This window comes from Furipterus horrens, unplaced genomic scaffold (assembly GCF_987537825.1).
Source record: "Furipterus horrens unplaced genomic scaffold, mFurHor1.1.pri manual_scaffold_7, whole genome shotgun sequence".
NCBI classification, from domain to species: Eukaryota; Metazoa; Chordata; class Mammalia; order Chiroptera; family Furipteridae; genus Furipterus; species Furipterus horrens.
Window position 1 is genome coordinate 70,228,211 of NW_028327177.1, and position 20,138 is coordinate 70,248,348.

General features: G+C 39.8%; 1 protein-coding gene across 1 annotated transcript; it reads left to right on the forward strand.

Moving 5' to 3' along the window:
* Positions 1–3,142: 3,142 nt before the first annotated feature.
* On the forward strand, positions 3,143–12,463 carry CA3 (carbonic anhydrase 3). Its single transcript, XM_090283787.1, has 7 exons — positions 3,143–3,225; positions 3,914–4,111; positions 6,163–6,281; positions 7,924–8,016; positions 8,931–8,993; positions 10,013–10,168; positions 11,526–12,463. The coding sequence occupies exons 1-7, from the start codon at positions 3,192–3,194 to the stop codon at positions 11,643–11,645; spliced, it is 783 nt and encodes a 260-aa protein (XP_090139913.1). The 5' UTR covers positions 3,143–3,191; the 3' UTR covers positions 11,646–12,463.
* The last annotated feature ends 7,675 nt before the right edge of the window (positions 12,464–20,138 follow it).

The window sequence follows — 20,138 nt, forward strand, 5'->3', positions numbered from 1 at the left end:
TTGGAAGAAGAGTTTGAACTTATGAACGCTGATGATCAAATCTTATTATATAGATAGAGGACTCTCACTTTTACATTCATGTTCTCACCCTCAGGTAAAGTGACTATCTCAGATGGGTGCATTCAGTGAGGGATACCAGTTGGAACAAGGCTGCAGGCTGCTCGCCAACAATTTTGCCATGAACAAGAGCCAAAATTGAAGATTCCATCCAAGTGGCTCAGTTGTCACTGGTGTCAAACTTGAGAACTGAGCTGTCATGTTCATATATAAAATGATGAGCCAAGCTTCCTGACAATTATTTTTTGGGGTGGGGGAAGAATAAAAATGACATTTTCAGGGAAGAAACTAAAAGTTATGTCATGTATGACAGTTAAATAGATTAATTTAAAATTTTGATTTTTATTAGATTTTATGTTTTTAATTTATTAAATTTTATTTTCATTGAATTTATTTTATTTTTATTAAATCTTTTATTTTAATTTAAAATTTTATATTTTATTATTAAGTTTTATATTATATTGATTTATTTTATGTTTCTATAACAAAACTTGCTCTATAAAAATAAAAATGTAGTAGAAAATATATGCCCCTATAGCATATGAAATATTTGAGTACAATTTTGCAATTATTTCAAATTCTAATTTATGCTTTGATTGCAGAGGTGAATTAAAGAGACAATTTCTGCCCTGATGCTCTAGAAGCACTAAATGCTATGAACTTGCAGAAGATTTACTTTGCCAAAATAAAATGCCTAATTAAGAGTAAAAATGTTTAAATTTTATTGCCTTAGATCTTTCAATTTTATAATTTTAACATACAACCTAGTTGAAACTTCTACAACCACACACCCCTGTCCCCAAACTTCTGTTTACCCAACTTACCCTCCAGGATTGCTCTGTTTATATTTCTCTCTCTCTCTCCCTCCCTCCCTCCCTCCCTTTGTCTGTATGAACATATTCATTTTGGGAGGGGAAATCCTACAGATATGTCAATTTTCCAGTAACAGTGCTGGGAGAAGCACTGTCAGGATGCTAGGAAATCATTTGTGGTTAATCATTCCTAGTACTTCTGCTGGCGTTATTTATCTCAGTGTATACTAATGGTTTTCTTCTTTAAGCTATTCCAGAAATCTTAGTCTTGGATAGAGTTTAGAATTATCTCTACTCTCTTGACAGGGAATTTTGAAATTTATAGATAAATATGCTAGAGTAATCAATTAAGATGCAGATGATTAATTTGTAGTTTCTGAAAACCATATTGCGATCTGAAATGACATGACTTGATCTAAATTTCAAATTTTATTAACTTTCTTGTAAGAAAGTAAAACAAAAACACCAATCATCATATTTCAAGATGGCACACCTAAAGCTATTAAATATTTCATTTTGTAAATATTACCTAGTGTTTATTTGAAATTATGTACCATTGTGCAAGTCTTTATTATTTGTTTATTATGTAGTCTTTTCATTTTAATCAATGAAAATCCATTTTTAAAACTTCTATGCCTAAACAATAACACTGTGATGAATTCCTAGATTGTTGGCTTTGTTCAGTATAAAGACTTTATAAAACACTTCATCTGTTTTACAACTGTATTAAATAACATAAAATTATCTTCTAACCACATATACCAGAAAAAGAAAGATTGTAACAATTTAATGAATTGGAACAGGATCATAGTTTGCTAATACACATAATTATGCTCTCAATAAGAAATATAAAACACCTTCATCAACCATACTATCACACTATCATAACAAAAGCAGAAAATGGCCAGGACAGGCCAACCGGATAGAATTTCTGATCCAACCCTGACATTGAGCTCAGAGTCTAAGGGCACTTTTTTTGTTGTGTTTGTTTGAATTTTCCAAACTATCTCAGTTCTTGATTCCACAAGACTATTGTGTAGATCAAATAATCCCCAGTCACAAAAATACCCTAGGGACTGACTCCCGTGGTGTGGAGTGAGCTCAGTCATTCCACATGCCTTGGGGATGAGCTAGCTTTACCATGATGAGAGAGTTCCTTTTGAATCTTTGTAATCCCCAAATACAAAATACCAGCTTCAATAAAAGTCAGGGTAAATAAGGATATGCAGACTGCAACCTTGTTCGAGAGGGCACTGACATTAAGTTTGTCTTTCTTTGCTGTCTTTTTACAACTATTGCTGGCTTAGAACTAAGAATAAATTTAGAATATAAATATCTGCTACACTGACTTCTTCCATGTGAAGCACAGCAGACGTTTGAAAATATATTTCTAGTATGTGGCCTGCACAGGCCAGCTCTCTTCTTTTGCCTGGTTCATTAAATAAATAAAGACAGACAGAGAGAGAGAGAGAGAGAGAGAGAGAGAGAGAGAGAGAGAGAGAGAGAGAGAGAGAGAGAAACTGGGGAGACGGAGGAAAACTCAAAGCAATTCTGCAAACCATCTGCTCAGACTTTTCTCCCAGTTTTTCAGTGTCTTGGAGAGTGAGGTCATTCGTTTTTAACAACAGACTCACTTTATGTCCACGCCTTTCACACTAAAAAATATTCTGAGTTTGTAAGCAGAGACTCAGCTCAAGGAGTGGCAGTCACAGTTGCAGGCTCCTGCTCCGCATTCACCAGAGCCGGACGCCGCCTGCTGCGGCTCCTGCCAGGACAGGCTGCTGTCCTCCGACTCCAAGGATAACTGGGGGACCTGCCCTCCCGGCCCTTCCTCCCATCGGTGCTTCTAGAACTTTCCAAGTCGCCTGAAAGGGAGTCCCGCACCAGCCAGGCAAGCAAGCACGTTCCTTCCAGCCAGCGTCACTGGGTCTCAGGAGCGCACATCCACCTCCAGCGCGGCTGCCAGCGTCGCTAGGGGTCTTAGGTGTCAGCTGAGTACGACTGAGACACTCTGTCTCCCCCAAATGCATGGAGAGGGGTGGCAAGGGGGACCAAGAGAAAGGCGCCGCAGCTCCAGGGGAAGGGACAGGAGGGAGGTGGCATGGGGGACCTCCGCCCACCCCACCAGGCAGCCGGACAGCCCTTGGCATTCACTGGCTTCCCCCACACCGCCTCCCGAATACCACTCCAGCCAGCTTAGCCCCCCGCCCCCACGCTGACCTAATAAGGCCATGCAGGGTGTGGGGATGTGGATAAAAGGCGCGGCTTGCGCAGGGACTCTGCACAGAGAGAAGTCAGGAGCCAACCTTCGAGAGGACGACCATGGCCAAGGAGTGGGGCTACGCCAGCCACAATGGTGAGTGAGTCCCCGACGTGCCTAAGGTGCACTGCACTGCACAGAAGGTAGGCAACTCCAGAAAACGTGGTGGGAGGGGTCGGATGGGACATTCACTGCACACTTACCAAGTGCCAAAGCTGCTGACCCTTTCCCTTCGTCCTGGCAGTTCTCCCTCGTGTAGAGCTGCTATTACTTTAAGGGATAACAGGGCTCAGAGAGGCTGGGTAACTTGACAAGACCACACTGCCTCTAGAGTCAGACCTTAGGGGTCGAGTTCTGAGTGTCCCTAAAAGCTCGGGCACTGGGCAGCATTCACCTCTCTGAGCCTGGTGCAGGTATAGGAGTCCCTGCTCTGCCTACAACAGGTTACCTCTGGGACAGGGCGATACTCTGAAAATCACCTGTGGTCAGTGTTTTTATTCCAGCTGGATGAGAGAAGATGGCTTTGGTCAAAGTAGGGGGTGAAGTCCATTTCAAAAAGAAGACTTTGAGGCCATATTCTTGAGCAAGCAGAGGGAAGGCAAGGAGTTCAATAGAGTCTTCAGGTATACTAGTAACACACTGGTTTCACACACTCACATGCTGAGCCTTGGATTGCCCCATCTGAAATCCAAGACCTTCCATGGTCATTGCTGGGTTAATCAACTAGAAAGAGGGTTTGGATTGTGCCACCAAATTAATAAATCCCCTCAACTTGATGTCCTAGGTCCTGACCACTGGCATGAACTTTACCCAATTGCCAAGGGAGACAACCAGTCACCCATCGAGCTGCATACTAAGGACATTAAGTATGACCCTTCTCTGCTGCCATGGTCAGCTTCTTATGACCCTGGCTCTTGCAAGACCATCCTGAACAATGGGAAGACCTGCAGGGTTGTGTTTGATGATACTTTTGATCGCTCAAGTAAGTATGACCCTTAGGTAGAGCACACGGAGGTTTCAACAGTCGGTACAGGCAAAATGTAACTTATGACACAGTTACAGAATTAGGGGAGAAAAATGGAAATGATGTTTTTTTTTATTTTGCTCCGGTCATGAAGAATTACATGCATGCACTGAAGAGGGATGTGTTCCCCTAGCCTTTCTCACTCTGTTGCTGCAGCATGGCTCATGCCCAGGGAAAAAGTTGCATGCACACCTGAAATGGAGATGGGTAGGCAAGTGGTCACAGTGAGCATAAGTGAGTGCTGAATGTTTGCCAGGCTCTGATGGCCCGCACCCAAGGCTCCTTCCCAAGTTTAGCAGATTCCATTCTATAAGACAAGGGACATAACAAAGAAACAAAGTGGGCTGTCCTTCCTCTGGTGTATGGTGGGGACCAGTCCTGGGAAAAGAACAGAGCCATTGTATTAATTAAAGGCAAGAAGACTTATCCTTAATGCTTAATTAGGTTTATCTGATTAATCCTTTTGGTGAGTGTTTTTGAAATATTTGACAATTTCTTCTTGGGTAATGATTTGTGTGTGTGGGAAAATGAGAAATCACATGTTTTAAAAAACTCTCTATTTTACCTACACTATTAAGCAAATAAGTGAAATAAACATAGTTGAATTGGAAATGCATTCTTATACTGTACATAAGGCGAGAATCTTCCTTGAATATTTTGGTGCTTGACGTACAATAATACATCTTATAATCATGTTTGTAAAAAATGGTTAAAATTATTCTTATTGATGTACATAAATGAATATTCTCAGTGATGTTGTCATAAAGAATAATAGAGTCATAATTCCAAGTCAGGAATATCATAGAAATTTATATTTTCTTAAGCAGTAATCTCACTTCTCTATTTAAATCAAGTTCCATTTTGAAGGATAACAACAAAATTAAACAGTATCTATTAAGTTGGGCCACATGAAAATGCCATTGTGGTAAGCAAAAATCATACAATTCATCCTAATAAATTGGCTCATGCAATAATGACTGTTCCTAGTAGCTGGACAGGAAAATGCAATAAATCAAACAACTCATTTCTACATGACGAAGTTCATTTGAGCCTCACTCTCTTGTTTCAGGCGTGTGTATACTGTGGTTTTAGTGGGACACTTCAGCACCAATAGGTAGTCAGTTCCTTCTAGAACTGAATTCTATTTTGATCTAGCTTATACTGCTAAATCTTGATTTTAAGGTTTCTGGATAGTTTCCAATACCCTTTAAGAAATATTTCAACCTCTAAATCACTCCCCAGGCTGAATTATGTGAAACCAAATTAAGTTACAGGTTTGAGGTATTAGAACAATGAGCTCAAATTCTTGCTACCAAGAATTATCTAGTTTAGCTGTCCACATTGATTGATTGCCTGGGAAACTTCTGACTTTCCCATTTTATCTCATCTGAACAGACATAGTCTAATTAGATGTGGGCAAAAGCTCTTGCTTGGAGTTTTAAAGCAAAGTGTAGTTGGACACAAGATGCAGAGATAGAATTCACATTTGCTCAGGACTTGCGATGCTGGGCACTGTGATGAACCGTTAAAAGTCCTTAATCTCATTTAATCCTCAGAGCAGCTTGGAAAGGTTAGAATTATTATCACCTTCATAGAGATGTGAAAACGAGTTCAAAGAAGTTTAGCAACCTGCCTGAGGGCACACAGCCAGTGAGGGGTGGACAATGTCTGAAACCTACATCTGTCTGGCTCTCGACTGTGATTCACATCTTCCCACTGCACCACACAACCAACCCACACTTCAGTTTTCTACATCTTTATTGCCCACCTGTTGTTTTACTTTTATTTTCAACAATGTTAAGTTGATATTTTAAAGTAATAAAATGAGCAAACAAGACAGAAGAGAGACACCATTGTCTTTGATGGATCCCAAGACTTTCTTTTATGAGAAATGGGCCAGTGTGGCCCACCCGTTTGCCCATCATGCCTTGTTCATCAGAGTACGTGTTCAAAGTGGGGCTCAGGAAGAGGGGTGAGTACACTGCTGACACATCTTCTCTGAATCACAGTGCTGAGGGGTGGTCCTCTCAGTGGACCCTACCGGCTCCGCCAGTTCCACCTGCACTGGGGCTCCTCTGATGATCACGGCTCCGAGCACACTGTGGATGGAGTCAAGTATGCAGCGGAGGTAGGACTCACAATTGTCACTCACTCTGGGACTCACACAGTGAGAACAGAAAAGCCATGAAGCTGCATCTACCACTCCTGCATCAAGCCTGTAATTGTGAAAGAAGCTATAGTCATTTCAGCCTGAGCTGAAGCTGCCCAACATTCTAGGCTAGGCAGTTAAGGGAGGGCAGAAAAATCAGCACCATGAGGGAAGGCTTTTGAGGTGATTTTAAGAACTTGAATAGCAGCTGAATAGAAAAGGAAAAAAAGACCAGGGCCCTGAAGGGACTGAAAAGATAAAGGTAACTAACACTTACTAAGTGCTTATAAGAGTTAACTTGTTTGATCCTCTGAGCAACTCTACAAGGCAGGGTACAAGTGAAGAAACTGGGGCATAGACAAGTTACATAACAAGTCACCCAGCCAAGGAGTGCTGGACCTGGGGCTCTGCTTTATGCAGACTGGCATCTGAGTTCGTTATTTTGTTCAGTACTCTAAGCTACCTCTGTTTTTAAAGAACATGGTGCTTTAAAAGCAGCATTCAGTAATTCTGGCTAATGCTCATGTTCCTGTCTCTTAATGAAGGGTGTGCATATGTGTGTGTGTATGTGATTATATATACATATAATTAACCACACATTTAGATACACACAAATTTTAATATGAGCAAGTACTACACTTTGTCTCAGTTCACCCATTAAAAAAAAGCATGATTTGTAGCTCAGATCAAGACACCAAATTCCAAGGAATTAGCACCAGCCTCCTGCATGATCTCTGCATTAAGCCAAGTCTATAAGAGGTGACAAGTGCTCAAGAGGTGAGCATCATGCCATTTCCCACCCCACTCTTTCCTCAGACAGTCTCCAGTCAGCACAGGAACCATGCACAATTTTTAGACAGCCGAATTGTTGTTAAACTAACTTTGGAAGAACTCAAATATTTCCCTGTGGTTATCCCATTTCTCCACAGCCCATATGTAGAGCAAGTGGCAGGATAGACTGACTATTGTGAATGCCTCTAAATGTCTCCCCACTGTTGGGCAAAGTTTTTAGTATGTTTCTTACAAATGTGGGCAAGTTTTGTAGTTTAACCTCTGTGCATGGGGTTATCTCACACTTTGATTTTGAATAGAATAGTTTTAATTGTTATGAATGAGAGTATTCTCTTGCCATTCTGTGCAGCTCAATATGGGCCTTGGGCTAATTTAATTGGTGCCTATGTTCTAAATAGAATGAGGTTACCACTGGCTGCAAAAAGGAGGTAGATACAAAAATGTTCATGTTCCCTTCTTTTTTCTCCCCTACTATCCAATTAATTGTGACTTTAGGATGTTAGCAGATTCCTGTTTACAGCTCTCTGTTTCACTGGGTCAGAAAAGGGAATAATGTTACACAAAACTATACCAAATCTTTGAATTCAAAGTTCAATTTTTATTAATTATTTAATACAAAGTCCTAAATCTAGTTATCCTAATTTTATATACATTTAAAACCATTAAAAATGTCACCAAAATATTACATTTAATATTTAGAATTCTGTCAACTTCTATGAAAGCATTCAGTAACCTTAGACTGAATAATTATTGGGTTTCTTGTGAATAGTTTGATGCTTGTTTCCTCATGCTAGGAATTTACCTCCTAACCTGCATTCTGTGTTTTCAGCTGCATTTGGTTCACTGGAACCCAAAGTACAACACGTTTGGGGAAGCTCTGAAGCAACCTGATGGAACAGCAGTGGTTGGCATTTTCCTGAAGGTAAGGTAAAAATTGACAATGGTCTTCATTTCCAAATTGACTTCCTTACCCACGCTTAGGATAGCGTGGGTTTCACTCCCTCCTTTGATCAGCTCAAAATGTTTGCTTCCCTTAAAAGTGTACCTTTTGCAATATTTCTCAAGATGTGGCTCTATAGATGAATCCAAGTGTATAGGTGGACTAGGGACAAGTCTTTGAAGACGCTCGTTATGGTGTTGGTCAGGGCAGGGCCCACTATCCTTTCCCGCTATTCATCCCCATTGCCCTGGAAACCAGCAAAGCTGATGCTGGGGACACTGATGCCCAGGGCCTGGCTGCACATCTCTGTGGCTTAGGGTGGCCACCACACTCATGGTCCCAGTTAAGACAGCACAGGGAATATGTGTGTTGTTGAGCCAGCATCGGTTTAAAAAGGACTTAGTATCATCAGCACAAGAATTTACTGGTAACATAATCTAGATTTTAAGCCAGGGATGAAAATTTAGCTTCTTTCTCTTTGAATGACATAATTTGTCTTACACTCTTAATTCACTTGGTCATTTCCCTGCTTCAACCCAACACAACAGGAAGAGGAGTGGGTCTGAGTGAAAAGACCGTAAGTTTAGTTTTAGATACATTGAGTCCATCCTAGTTTTAACTCTATTTAAAAAAAATAGAATGACTTTGCCAAGAAGCAGATCAACATGTAATTTTGTGGTCCTGTATTTCAGATGCCTGGAGTCCAAGTTTAGTTCAGAAAATATATACTCTAAAATTTGGGGAGGGAAATAAACTTATGTTTTTGCTTAGTACACGATTTCCTGGAAGATTTATAAACACTGGTTGCAGGCGGATGGATCAAAATTGGCTATTAAGACAATACCAAATTATGGAGAAGGGAAGAATGTAATTATTGGCTTTGTATATTCTTACAGATAGGACGTGAGAAGGGTGAGTTCCAGCTGCTTCTTGATGCACTGGACAAAATTAAGACAAAGGTAAAAAATATTCACTTTCCCCCTAAGATCAGAAAGCAAGGTCTGTCAATTTCTTCTTTTTATATTTCAAGTGTATTTCTTTTACCTAAAGTCTGTTACTAAGTTTGATGGATATGCTAAGTACACATATTACAAATAAATGCCAGTATATTTATATGTTTATAGCTTTTAAAGAAATTTTGCACACATAGCTTATTTAATGCTCACTGTCAGTCTGTCAGATAATTACTGTCTTAGTAAAGTAAATGAGAGTGGTCATCTGCCAACACACACACACACACACCACATACACACATGTACACACACCACATCACAACATATACTACATGCACACACTATGCACAAATACCATGTGTACACACATGCACACACCACACACACACACATCACAGCAACTCACACACCATATGCACACATATACAACATACACATAGCCCATGCACACACACACACCAGGTGGACACACACATTTGCAGAGGTAACATGTTTGGCTCCTGGTGTTGCCCTTTCTCTCCTGGGCAGGACCTATATATTTTTTCACTCTAACCACAGACTCTTCTAATTAACAGACTCATTTTAATCGTCTTTGGGACTATTCTAATCAAATACGAGTACATTTTATCACAATAGAAAGTAAGTATTCAGTATAAAATAAAATTGTGAGCCTGTTTTTATCATTAAGACCAAAAGAATTAACTGATCTGAATCATTTCTTTTGCGGTTTAGGTATGTTTTTCCTTTTTGTTGAGAAGAGGTAGAATTACAGTTCTAGAGACAGATAAAAAAGAATAAAATCTTACAGTGACTGTCCCAGATAAAGTCAGACCACACAGGCCCACTTCCCTCTTTGCCCTTTTTTTCTGAAAGGCATGCACTTTGTTTAAAAGTTCCATTTTTCTCTATTACCTTGGAATTTATTCTGACAAATATCATGGTGAGGGCCTTGGGGAGGGCGGTGTGAATACTCAGAGCACCCACTTACCTCTCCTGTCCACCTTACCTGTCCACCTGATCTGCAGGGCAAAGAGGCACCCTTCACAAACTTTGACCCGTCCTGCCTGTTCCCCACCTGCCGCGACTACTGGAGCTACCATGGCTCCTTCACCACACCGCCCTGTGAGGAGTGCATCGTGTGGCTCCTGCTCAAAGAGCCTATAACCGTGAGCTCTGACCAGGTGAGCCACACACAAGACTCATCGCTGGCTGGCTCTGTGGAAATAGATGCTAAATTGAAAGCATCCAGCTGCCTCATGGAAGCTCACAGAGTAGCTCCACATGAGTAGCTTATAGTTGGCCCTGGCAGTTACAGTCAGCTTGTTCAACTTCCTAATACTTGATTTCCTAAGGGTAACAGGATAACACAAATTGTTTCAAGGGGGTTATGATGCTGAATAATGACCAAGTTTATACTCTAAAAACACTTAAAGGTATTGATTAACACCAGTTAGTCTTTGTTAATTTGGGGCAACCAAGTACAGAATCCCAGTTAGGAAATGGGAGGGCAGCTCCAGGTCTGGGGAGAAGGGTGCTAACAGGAGGGATTTGTCATCCTATGAGGTGTATTTTCTTTCTCCTGTCTTACAAGTAAGTAAGTTGAGACTTGAAAAAGGTGAGTAATTTTCTCATGATCACACAGTCAAGTGCAGAAATGGAGAATCCATCTCTGGTCTGTCTGCTTCCAGTACCTCTGACCTCCTGCTCAGTCCTCCCTTCTTACTATTCATCCAAAAAATGTCCTGGCAACATTATTAAAGACATTCTCAAGAAAAGATTTGGAGAAGAGGAATGGGCAGGGACATGAAGAAGAACGGATTAAAGCGGGTGGACAGCACCAAGACTCAGCCCTCAATGGGGAATGTCGAAGAACGAAGTCAGTTTCTCAGTGTCTCTCAGCTGCTTCTCTCTTTCTGCCACATGTGGACTCAAGTACACATGGTCGTTTTTATCAACAAATCAGGTTTAACCATCAGGTTCACTGGTATAAATGTTTAAAAAGGGGAATGGAATTATCTTAAGGAGAAAAGCTAAAAATATTTTTGTAAAGGAATATAGCATTACTGATAAGAAGTTCCTAAATTCTCCCTTAAGAAAAAAATTAGATCTGAAAATTTAAAATGTAGCATGAGTGTCATTGCTTTCTGCCCTTTAAAAAAATTGACTTCATAATTGAAGCTAATGAAGCCCATTTATTTACATGTATTATTGGCACTGACAATGTCCTCCCTCCTACATGAGGTATATACTCCATACTGAACCCTTAAATGAAAGACTTGTTTCAGAATTCAGGAGGAAAAGTCTTTGATGAGAGTTCATGTCAGTCCTGTATAAAAAACAAAACAAAACTGTTTTTACACAAAAATAGAAGGCCTATATCACTGAAAATGGGTCACCCAGTAACTGGACTGAACACAGTGGGCAGGTATTGTGGGTTGCTTGTCTTGTTTAAAAATCATCAGTTTATACCTCTGTCTCACACATCTTGTGTCCTCTTGGTCTGATGTGGAGTTGACCACCTTCTCTTGCTCCTTGCAGATGGCCAAGCTGCGCACCCTCCTGTCCAGCGCAGAGAATGAACCCCCGGTGCCCCTGGTGGGGAATTGGCGCCCCCCGCAGCCCATCAAGGGCAGGGTGGTGAGAGCATCCTTCAAATAAGCCTGCGAGAGCTCGGTTCCTGGCTTCCTTTAAGTGCTCCTTACTCCAAGTATATTTCAGTTTCCACATTGAGCAATAAATGAGAGAGCTGCAATCACCAAAAAAACAAACAAACAAAAAAACCAGAGTTACTGATGACAGAATCAAATAGAAGGCATTTGGCCTTTGTAATAAGTACCTTAACATTGACAGTAAGGTTTCAATGATGAAACAGATAGAAGAATAAAGATACAGAAAAAGGACTATTGGGCACCATTTTTCTTTCATCACAAATTTTATTGAACTTTAATTTTATTATTTTCATATTATGCATTACCCATATTAATGAAATAGTGAGTAATGCTATAAGTAGGTAGAGAGTTGTATGTAAGTCATACAGCAATTAAACATAAGCAGAGATAAAATGACTATGGACACCAAAGACTGAGATGATAATATGTTTTAACCCTTAAATAAAACCAACCAGAGGTCCATGATGCATTAAAATTAAAGCTCCTGTAAATAAGACCTGGTTTTGATTATCAATTAAAGGAAAATACATTTGGCCAGGAGTTTTAAAAAAAACGAGCCAGTGTTTAAATTTTTTCTTCCTAAAGATGGTTGACTTTATCCTAATATTTTTCTTTATCTGAAAGAGAGCCATTAATTTTAATTTTACTACTTTAATTTTTGCATGCTTGTTAAAATAAACTGCCTCTGCTATCTTTCTAAATTGGGAATGGGATTAACAATTCCTGGTGCATGCAGGGATGAATGCCTGAACTCATAGTAAGGCAGGTGGGCTGATCATCCAAACTAATAAAGGCATGAACACAGAATTCAATGTTGTGATTTTTAATGAAAAGAGATGGCATGTGACAAGGTGGAGTAAAATTAAGAATGGCAAGCTGTACATTTGCATTGATAACTGAGGGGTGATGATAATGGACCCAAGTTCTCAGTTGGATTGGATGCTATATTCCCCTCAGAGTGGCGAAGGCAGTTAGTGGGAAACTTCCAAGGAAGTTACAGACAAAAAGAAAAACATGTAGCCATGAGTCCAAGAGTATAGAATAGTCTCCAGCCTGAAAGCTGGTTTAGAAGTTGGGGCTCATACCACAGCTGCTCCTGAGGGACAGGGATTGACCCCGGTCCAACACATCAAAAGTCCATCCACTTAGACCTTCAGAACATTTATTATCTTTAGACATGAAGTCTAACATTGCAGTTAGTAGTTTTGATGTGTGTTTCATCACTTCACTGGCTGACATGCTAACTTACTTTAGAGAATGGTAGCAATCTGTTACCATGTGGAGTGAAAGTGGCATTGGGTCAGGAGAGTCCTGTGAGGCCAGAAGTCAGATGACAGAATCCTTGGAGGTGAAAGTAATTTAATAGATTGCTGCTTGGGGGAAGTGAAACTAGGCTGGTCAGTGCAAACTGGATGTGTAATTAAATCCCTTGAAATTAGGAGGTGTGGCAAGTTCATCAATTAATGGTGATGCAAAGCTGATTCTCTCAGGTAGTCATTCTGTAGTCATGCTGGAGTGCTGTAAGATGTGTCCAGCATACACTCTACGCAGGACATACATGTAATAGTGTCAGCCAGAAGGGTTCAAATATGCAGCTCTACAGACTAGAACTGTTTTAAGAAAAAAATGTTCATTCAGGGGAGCCATCTTGCTGAACCATGAGCTCCGTCAGGCACACACATGAGCCTTGCCACTGACATTCCCCTTGGTGCCTAGTACTGTGCCTCGGACTAACACACATTCAATAAATTCAGTGAGTAAAATGATGAACCCAAGACAAATACCATCTTGAAGAAAATGTCGATTGATATAATTAAAACTTACTAGGTTTTGCTCATCTTAGTTTAGATCTCTTTGGAAAATGATTTCTTTTTTTAAAATGTATTTTATTGAGTATATTGTTACAATAGTTCCAATTTTCTCCCCTGGAAAATGATTTCTTTAGCCAGTAAAACTTTATCCCACCACCAGGCTAGGTCATTACTAAGTGCCCACATCTATCATCCAACTTAAAACTTTCAGCTTCTCCTTGGGCTCAAAGTGCTGACATCATTTGAATATTATATATTACATAATATATATATAGTATACTATATACTATAAATATCCATTTGAATATGAAAGCCACACTGTGTCCTTATTCAGTGGGGGTCATTTTCCTGATTGTGCGCAGACTTTTAAACAATTGCATTTCAGATGTACACAGCCCACAGGAATTGGGTCTAGGAGCTTCTGGGATAACCAAGTGTTGGCATTGGCCACCTTCTGTTCTGCAAAGTAGAATCATCATAGGTATTTTAAAATTTCAACATAGAGCAGAAACTAATTTGAACTGTGTCATAATATTCAGAAGATTATATTCTTAGAAGTCTGTGAATAGGCCATCAGTATTAAGAATTTGCTGAATTTGAGCACTGCTAGGTTTGCAGGGTGCAACTTTTAATGGGGAGACACTATATTTATGAAGTGATAAATAACCACTGACCCAAAATTCTTTGTAAATGTTTGTGCAAATGAGAGGGACATGTTCCACACAGAACATGTAAGACTTCAAGTTTCAGTTTCTACCTGTGATTACTTACCTAACTAAATAAATATAGTTAGAATTAACTATAAACAAGCTGGGATATGTGTGAAAAATCAGTATGCCAGTTATTCAAGTAAGCATTGGCAAAAACAAAACTTTTATAAAAGAAATTCACATGGGTCAAAACCACACTGAATACCACACATAGTAAAATTAATTAGATGTCAATCTCTCTTCTAATGTTTCTTATTTGATATTAAAGATGAATTCTGGACATGAGCATATTATTGTAGCAGAGGAAGAATAAGTGATAAAAGTAAGAAAAAAAGAATTATAACTTTGAATGTCAGATTTAATTTTTTTCAGATTTAATATATGCAAATTTAATTATTTTTAAAAACTCTTAAGGCAGCGCTTAGACTTAAAATGCAAATAAGACAGCAAAACCATGTTTGCATGTTATTTTTTTATTTGGGTCACTAGATGGCAGCACAAGAATTCCAAATATGTCTGAAATAAAAAGCCATGCTGTTTTATTCTTCAGTTAGCTTTAGAGCTACCGGGTTTGTTGTTTTATTGCTGAACACCCTATCTTTTTTTTCTCAAATGCTTAATTAACTATTAATATATATATATACAAAGAAAAAATGGTGAGACATTGTTACATATTTTTGAGAATTTTAATAGCCAAAAATTAGTCCTGAGGGATTAAAGGATAATAATTATTGAAGTAAAACTTAAATAAATTAGAAACATTCTACAGCCCTGTCCACAATCCTGGGTTCAAGTCATACAACACTTACTAAATGCTAAATGTGTGTCCTCAGGCATGTTCATTCCTCTGTGCCTCAGTTTCCCCACCTGTGAATAAGAAGGATGTAGTACCTGTCCAGAGGGTTGTTTTAAGTATTAAATTTAGTAAGTTAATATAAACCTCTTAGATTAGTTACTCTATCACACCATAAACTCAGTAGGGGTGAACAAAGATCTTTTGTACATTGATTATACTTCAACCAAGAAAAGTTCTAATGGTTCATTCAATACCTAAGATTATGTTTCTGTCTTTGTGTATCTATTAATAACATCACAAATCGACATGTTATTAATTCAGATAATACGGTAGGAGTTACTGTAACGGGCTCCCCTAATGGGCTCCCTTCTGTGCTTGATATTGGGGGAAATGGAACTTAAAAATAAGCCAATGAGTTGTCCCATATGATGTGGCCACACCAGAAAGAAACGAGCACGGTGCCAGAGGGGTGACCCAAGGTAGACAAGAGGATTTTCCTAGGGAGGGTTCTGCCCCAGAGTTGGCACCTTACCTGAGTACATGTCCAGTGGACAAAATATTCGGAAAATAAACCTCGGATAAGAAGTGAGATGAGTGGTGTACTCTCTGTTTTAGTGATTTTTCAGTGTTGACTGGGCAGAGCTTTGGTGTGCTGCACAAAGTAGAGAGCCATTGTCATTTTAAGTACAGAAGATCTGCTGTGAAGTTAATTTGGGGCTTGTCTAGGCACATCACAGAATCAGAATTTTTGGTGAGACTCACACATCAACCTGAGAGATGAGCTTATACATTTGGGGTGGGGGGTGATTCAATCCCACTGCACAAAAGGAAACAAAAGAGACTAGACATAAAATCCAGAATCAAGGGAATGACTTGGGAGCTAATGAATTGCCTTGAATTTGAAGGTGCTTAGTGGCAGCCAACTGACAACCTGACCAGGTAATAATCACAAGTAATCAGCAGGGGAGAGAGCAAGTCTAACAGCATGGTCACAGGGAACCACATGTTCTGCAGCAGCAGAAAACCCAGTGATTTAAGAGCTAATTTTAGCCAGTGAGACTTGATTCTGTGCAGTAAACAGAATCAGATTCTCCCTTGTTTTAAAATTATTCTCAGATAGAAGAGGGGCCTAGAAGCTCAAGGAAAATATTTTGGCAATTAAATGTCCATATTCTCTGTTTCAACATGTACATAAATTTCTATCATACTCACTCAACTCATTTAAAATTTGAGTAGTTTCTAATACATTTGTTCAAGGAACTTCCTTCCCCTAAGGACATTTAACTACTATGAAAGTGTATTAGGAATGCAGTGTTTGAAAATACTGTGCATCCTAGGCTGATAGACTTCTGCTCCTGGATGTGATCAGCTTAATGGAAAACCTGAGTCAGACAGACACTAGGGCATGTTAATAGATCTGGATCCAAGGAGAGGGCTTGTCTAGATAGGGAATCAAGCAGAGCAGGCAGAAAGAAGGACCTGTCCTGGGAAGAACTAAGACATAAGTAAGAAAGATGTAGGTAGAAAGTTAAGCATAAAGAAGCTGCTCTTCAGTGAAGAGGTAGGATTGGGTTCTTGCACTGGAAACAAGAATACTTTTAAATCTTACCCATGATGTAAGTTGATTGTGTGTGTGTGTGTGTGTGTGTATGAGAGAGAGAGAGAGAGAGAGAGAGAGAGATGAGTAATGAGGACCAGATGGCTTTAAGAAGGTGAGAAGAAGGTAAGGACTCTACCCTCTACCTGTCTTGTTAGGCCCCAGTACCTAACACAGCATCTGAAGCCTAGTCAGAGCTCAAAAAGTATTTGTTAAGTGGAGAGAGGAGTGGGCAGATAGATAGACAGATGGATGGATGAATGAATTTAAGGAAAGAAGGTAGGAAAAAAAGGATGGATTGATGAATGGATGATGGATAGATGCATAAGGCAATGAGAATCCTAAAATATTGAATGACACTCTAAGACTAGGAGCTGGTGTGAGCTCTGTCCCCATCCCAGAAAAGTTGGAGGCAGGTATCTCAGAGTTTCTTGGAGGGGTGAGCACAGGGGTTTCTACTGAAGCCACCCAGGCTTCTCTGTAAAGAGACAATGGATGGGAGAAGAGAAGTAACTTAACATATATCCAAACCTTATCACTTACAAATTTAAATTTTAAAAATGCATTTAACACAGTATAGAAGACACATGTTTTAAAAGCTATAAAGGACATCTTCTACCCAGAAATTTATCTCCTTTAGCACCCGTGCTTCTACATGCAAATTAAAGTGGCAGGTTGGCAATGAGCCTGTGACATTAGACTCTGGTGGCAGTAATTAGCAGTTTATCCCTGAGCTTGAACTTCCTTACTTTTCCCTCAGTTTTCTCACTTGTGACTTTTGCTCTCCATGTACTCGGCTTTGTGTGTGAAGATCCCACAGTCATTGCTCACAGGTAATACAGATAAGTCTTCCTAACTCAAAGTCTTGTGATGGCCAGAGATGAGCAAAGGAGGATGATTTTGAAAATTCAAGAAGCATTTTCAACTAATACATTCCTCCCCACCCCAACCAACCAGATGGTCAATTCAGGTAAATTACTGCCCTCCACAAACAACACAGACTATACACCACATATGTACTAATGTGCTTGTAATTACAACTTAGAGCTTACTGATCATATATAGTTGAGAATTACTTAGGGTGAAAAAAAAATTTCACTCAGACAGTGGGTTTACCAAAAATCAAACTCAGGGTCTATTTTGGTGATGGTGATGGTGATGGTGGGAATGGTATTTTGTGGCTCAGCTTATAACTTAATTATGTAAACAGCCTGCCTATTATAATTTTTAAAATTGTTTTTCTATTACACTATTATAATTTGTAATTTAAACAAATATTTTAATAATATTTAATCAGAGAAGGTCTAATTTCTTCCTTTTAATTTATTTACTCTAACAAAGAGCCTGTTGTCAAAATGGTGAGGCATACCAAGCCTCTTGTCCTGAGCAGTTTAATTAATATGAAACATTGATTAAACCCTGAGAGTAGCACATTCCGGAGGAATTAGAAAATAACCACAAGGCATCAAGAAGAAAGTCTGCAACTTACTAAGAGGATAGAGCTCTTAGATGGTCAAAAGCATTCCATACTTGATATATAACTTTAAAAGTACACACAAATGACTTTAAAACCCTCTTATTTAAAGGATTTCATATTTTTCAAAAGTTTATGTGTAGAGTATGAAAGAAATAAGACAAAGTCAAGAAACTATCTAGAAATATCAAGGAGAAGAAAAATAGAAAAGGGTGACCTCTAAACATTACTCCAGAGAAGTTGCAGGTAACATGGCAGTAACGACCAGAGGGAAGGGCTTATCAGGCATGACTTTGGTGCCCAGCACACTGGGCATGAAGTACATGGTAAATGGTGATATCAGTGCCATGGGAAAGCAGGAACAGATAGCAGAGCCAAGGGCACAGGTGACCTGCAAAACACGGTGTGGGTCTCTTGCATTCCTTGGCCAACAATGAGTCTGGACTCTGGATGATGCACACCACCAGGGCACAGTGTTTGAGCATGAACCCCTAATAACACTTTAAAAAGAAATGATAGATATGCAGTGTTATACAAGTATATATAATAAAGGATAATTAAGTGGACATGTTTAAAGAATAAAAAAAATCTATAAATAGAAGCTCCCATATTTCCTTTCTGCTGAAGAGTGGCCATCACCAGCACCCCGAGGCATGAGTCTTCTGCTAACAAGACCAGGCTACAGGGTCCCCTGCCACCGGTGGACTTAGCTCTGTTCTATGCTTCCTCAGAGTGTGGGCCACTGTTTACCAAGCAGGGTTAGCTGACAGTGGATGCAGAAGAGCATGATTTGGGGAGGGAAAGACTATTTTGCCTCTCATATAAGACATTGGTGAATCTTGACTTGTCCTTGATCAGGAAGAAACACTTGTAATGCCCACATTTCCTCTAGCATGGAAAAAAGCTCAGTTGTTCTTGTTTCTAAAAGGAAGTAAAAAATTCCCTCCCCATGCATGGTGGTGATTTATATAAGCAAAAGAGAAGTTTCATCACATGATGAAGCTACTACTGAATTAAAGAAGCTGTCATGATTCCAGTGGGAAGGCCAGCATGGGAAGTGTGGGCAAGCACAGTGAATAAACAGTAATCTTAAAATGCAGAGGTGCCATTTTATTCTTTTCTACTGAATCCAACCAACTGAAGAGGCCTGATGGCATATTCTGTAAAAAGCACTGTCCTGGGGCTCTCAGGTGACTTGACACATACCTAACTTTTTCAGACTTTTCACAAAGGCATCCTTACAGATAAATACTCTTAAGTAGGGTTTCATGATCTTGTCGTCATGATTTTGGATTGAATACTTTTTGTTTGAGGGACCGTCCTCTGCATTGTAGAGTGTTCAGCAGCACCTAAGACCAGCAGTACACACACCCCTAACTGTGACTACCAAAAGGTCTCCAGACCTTGCCAACATCCTCTGTGGGGCAAAACTGCTCCCATTTGAAAACCAATGCTGTAAGACCAGGCGGACTTTTATTCTTATTAAATTGTATTATTTCTTGGTGCCACATTTGGCAGCTTCATGGAATATAAAATATTTAAAATGCTGAAGTTGCTTTTTTTCTAGTGTCATTTGTTCCATTTAATCTTTCCATTCTTGTTCTGGTTAAACTTGAAATTTGGAAACAATGTTTCAGTTCTTTAATTTCTCTTAAAAACTCAATGGATTTAATTTCTTATAGAAGGTTTAAATATTAAACCTAGCTAACGTGAAAAAACAAAGCCCTTTGGGAACTACATTGTTAGAAGTCTGAAAAGCAGTTTACTAAGGGCAGGTGGGCTCATCTGCTTGTTGGATGTGGAATTAGTGCTCTCTCTGGTCGCTTCAATGAAGGGGCGGGAGGGTGGTAAAAAGCCCTAAAAACGCTGTGTTGCTAGGGCTGCCTGCGCGTGTTCGAAGCCCTGATGTGCGGTTGTCCATCACCTCCGCGCCTTCCTGAGCTTCATTTCACAGCCCGCCAGCGGGGGGCGCGGGGTTCTCGGCACGAGCCTCCGGACCGCATCCCTGTTTGTCCCAAGGTCACAGCTCCGGAACAAGCTTCCTAGCTGGGGCGGGGACAAAGAGGGTGGCCCTCGGGGCTAAGAACTTAATGC

What these genes read in the sequence shown, in the direction of transcription:
- CA3 (XM_090283787.1), top strand. Translation starts at nt 3,192, where the DNA reads ATGGCCAAGGAGTGGGGCTACGCCAGCCACAATG. An exon ending in TGATACTTTTGATCGCTCAA is followed by an intron (nt 4,112 to 6,162) that starts GTAAGTATGACC and finishes TCTGAATCACAG; the next exon opens with TGCTGAGGGGTGGTCCTCTC. An exon ending in TGGACAAAATTAAGACAAAG is followed by an intron (nt 8,994 to 10,012) that starts GTAAAAAATATT and finishes CCTGATCTGCAG; the next exon opens with GGCAAAGAGGCACCCTTCAC.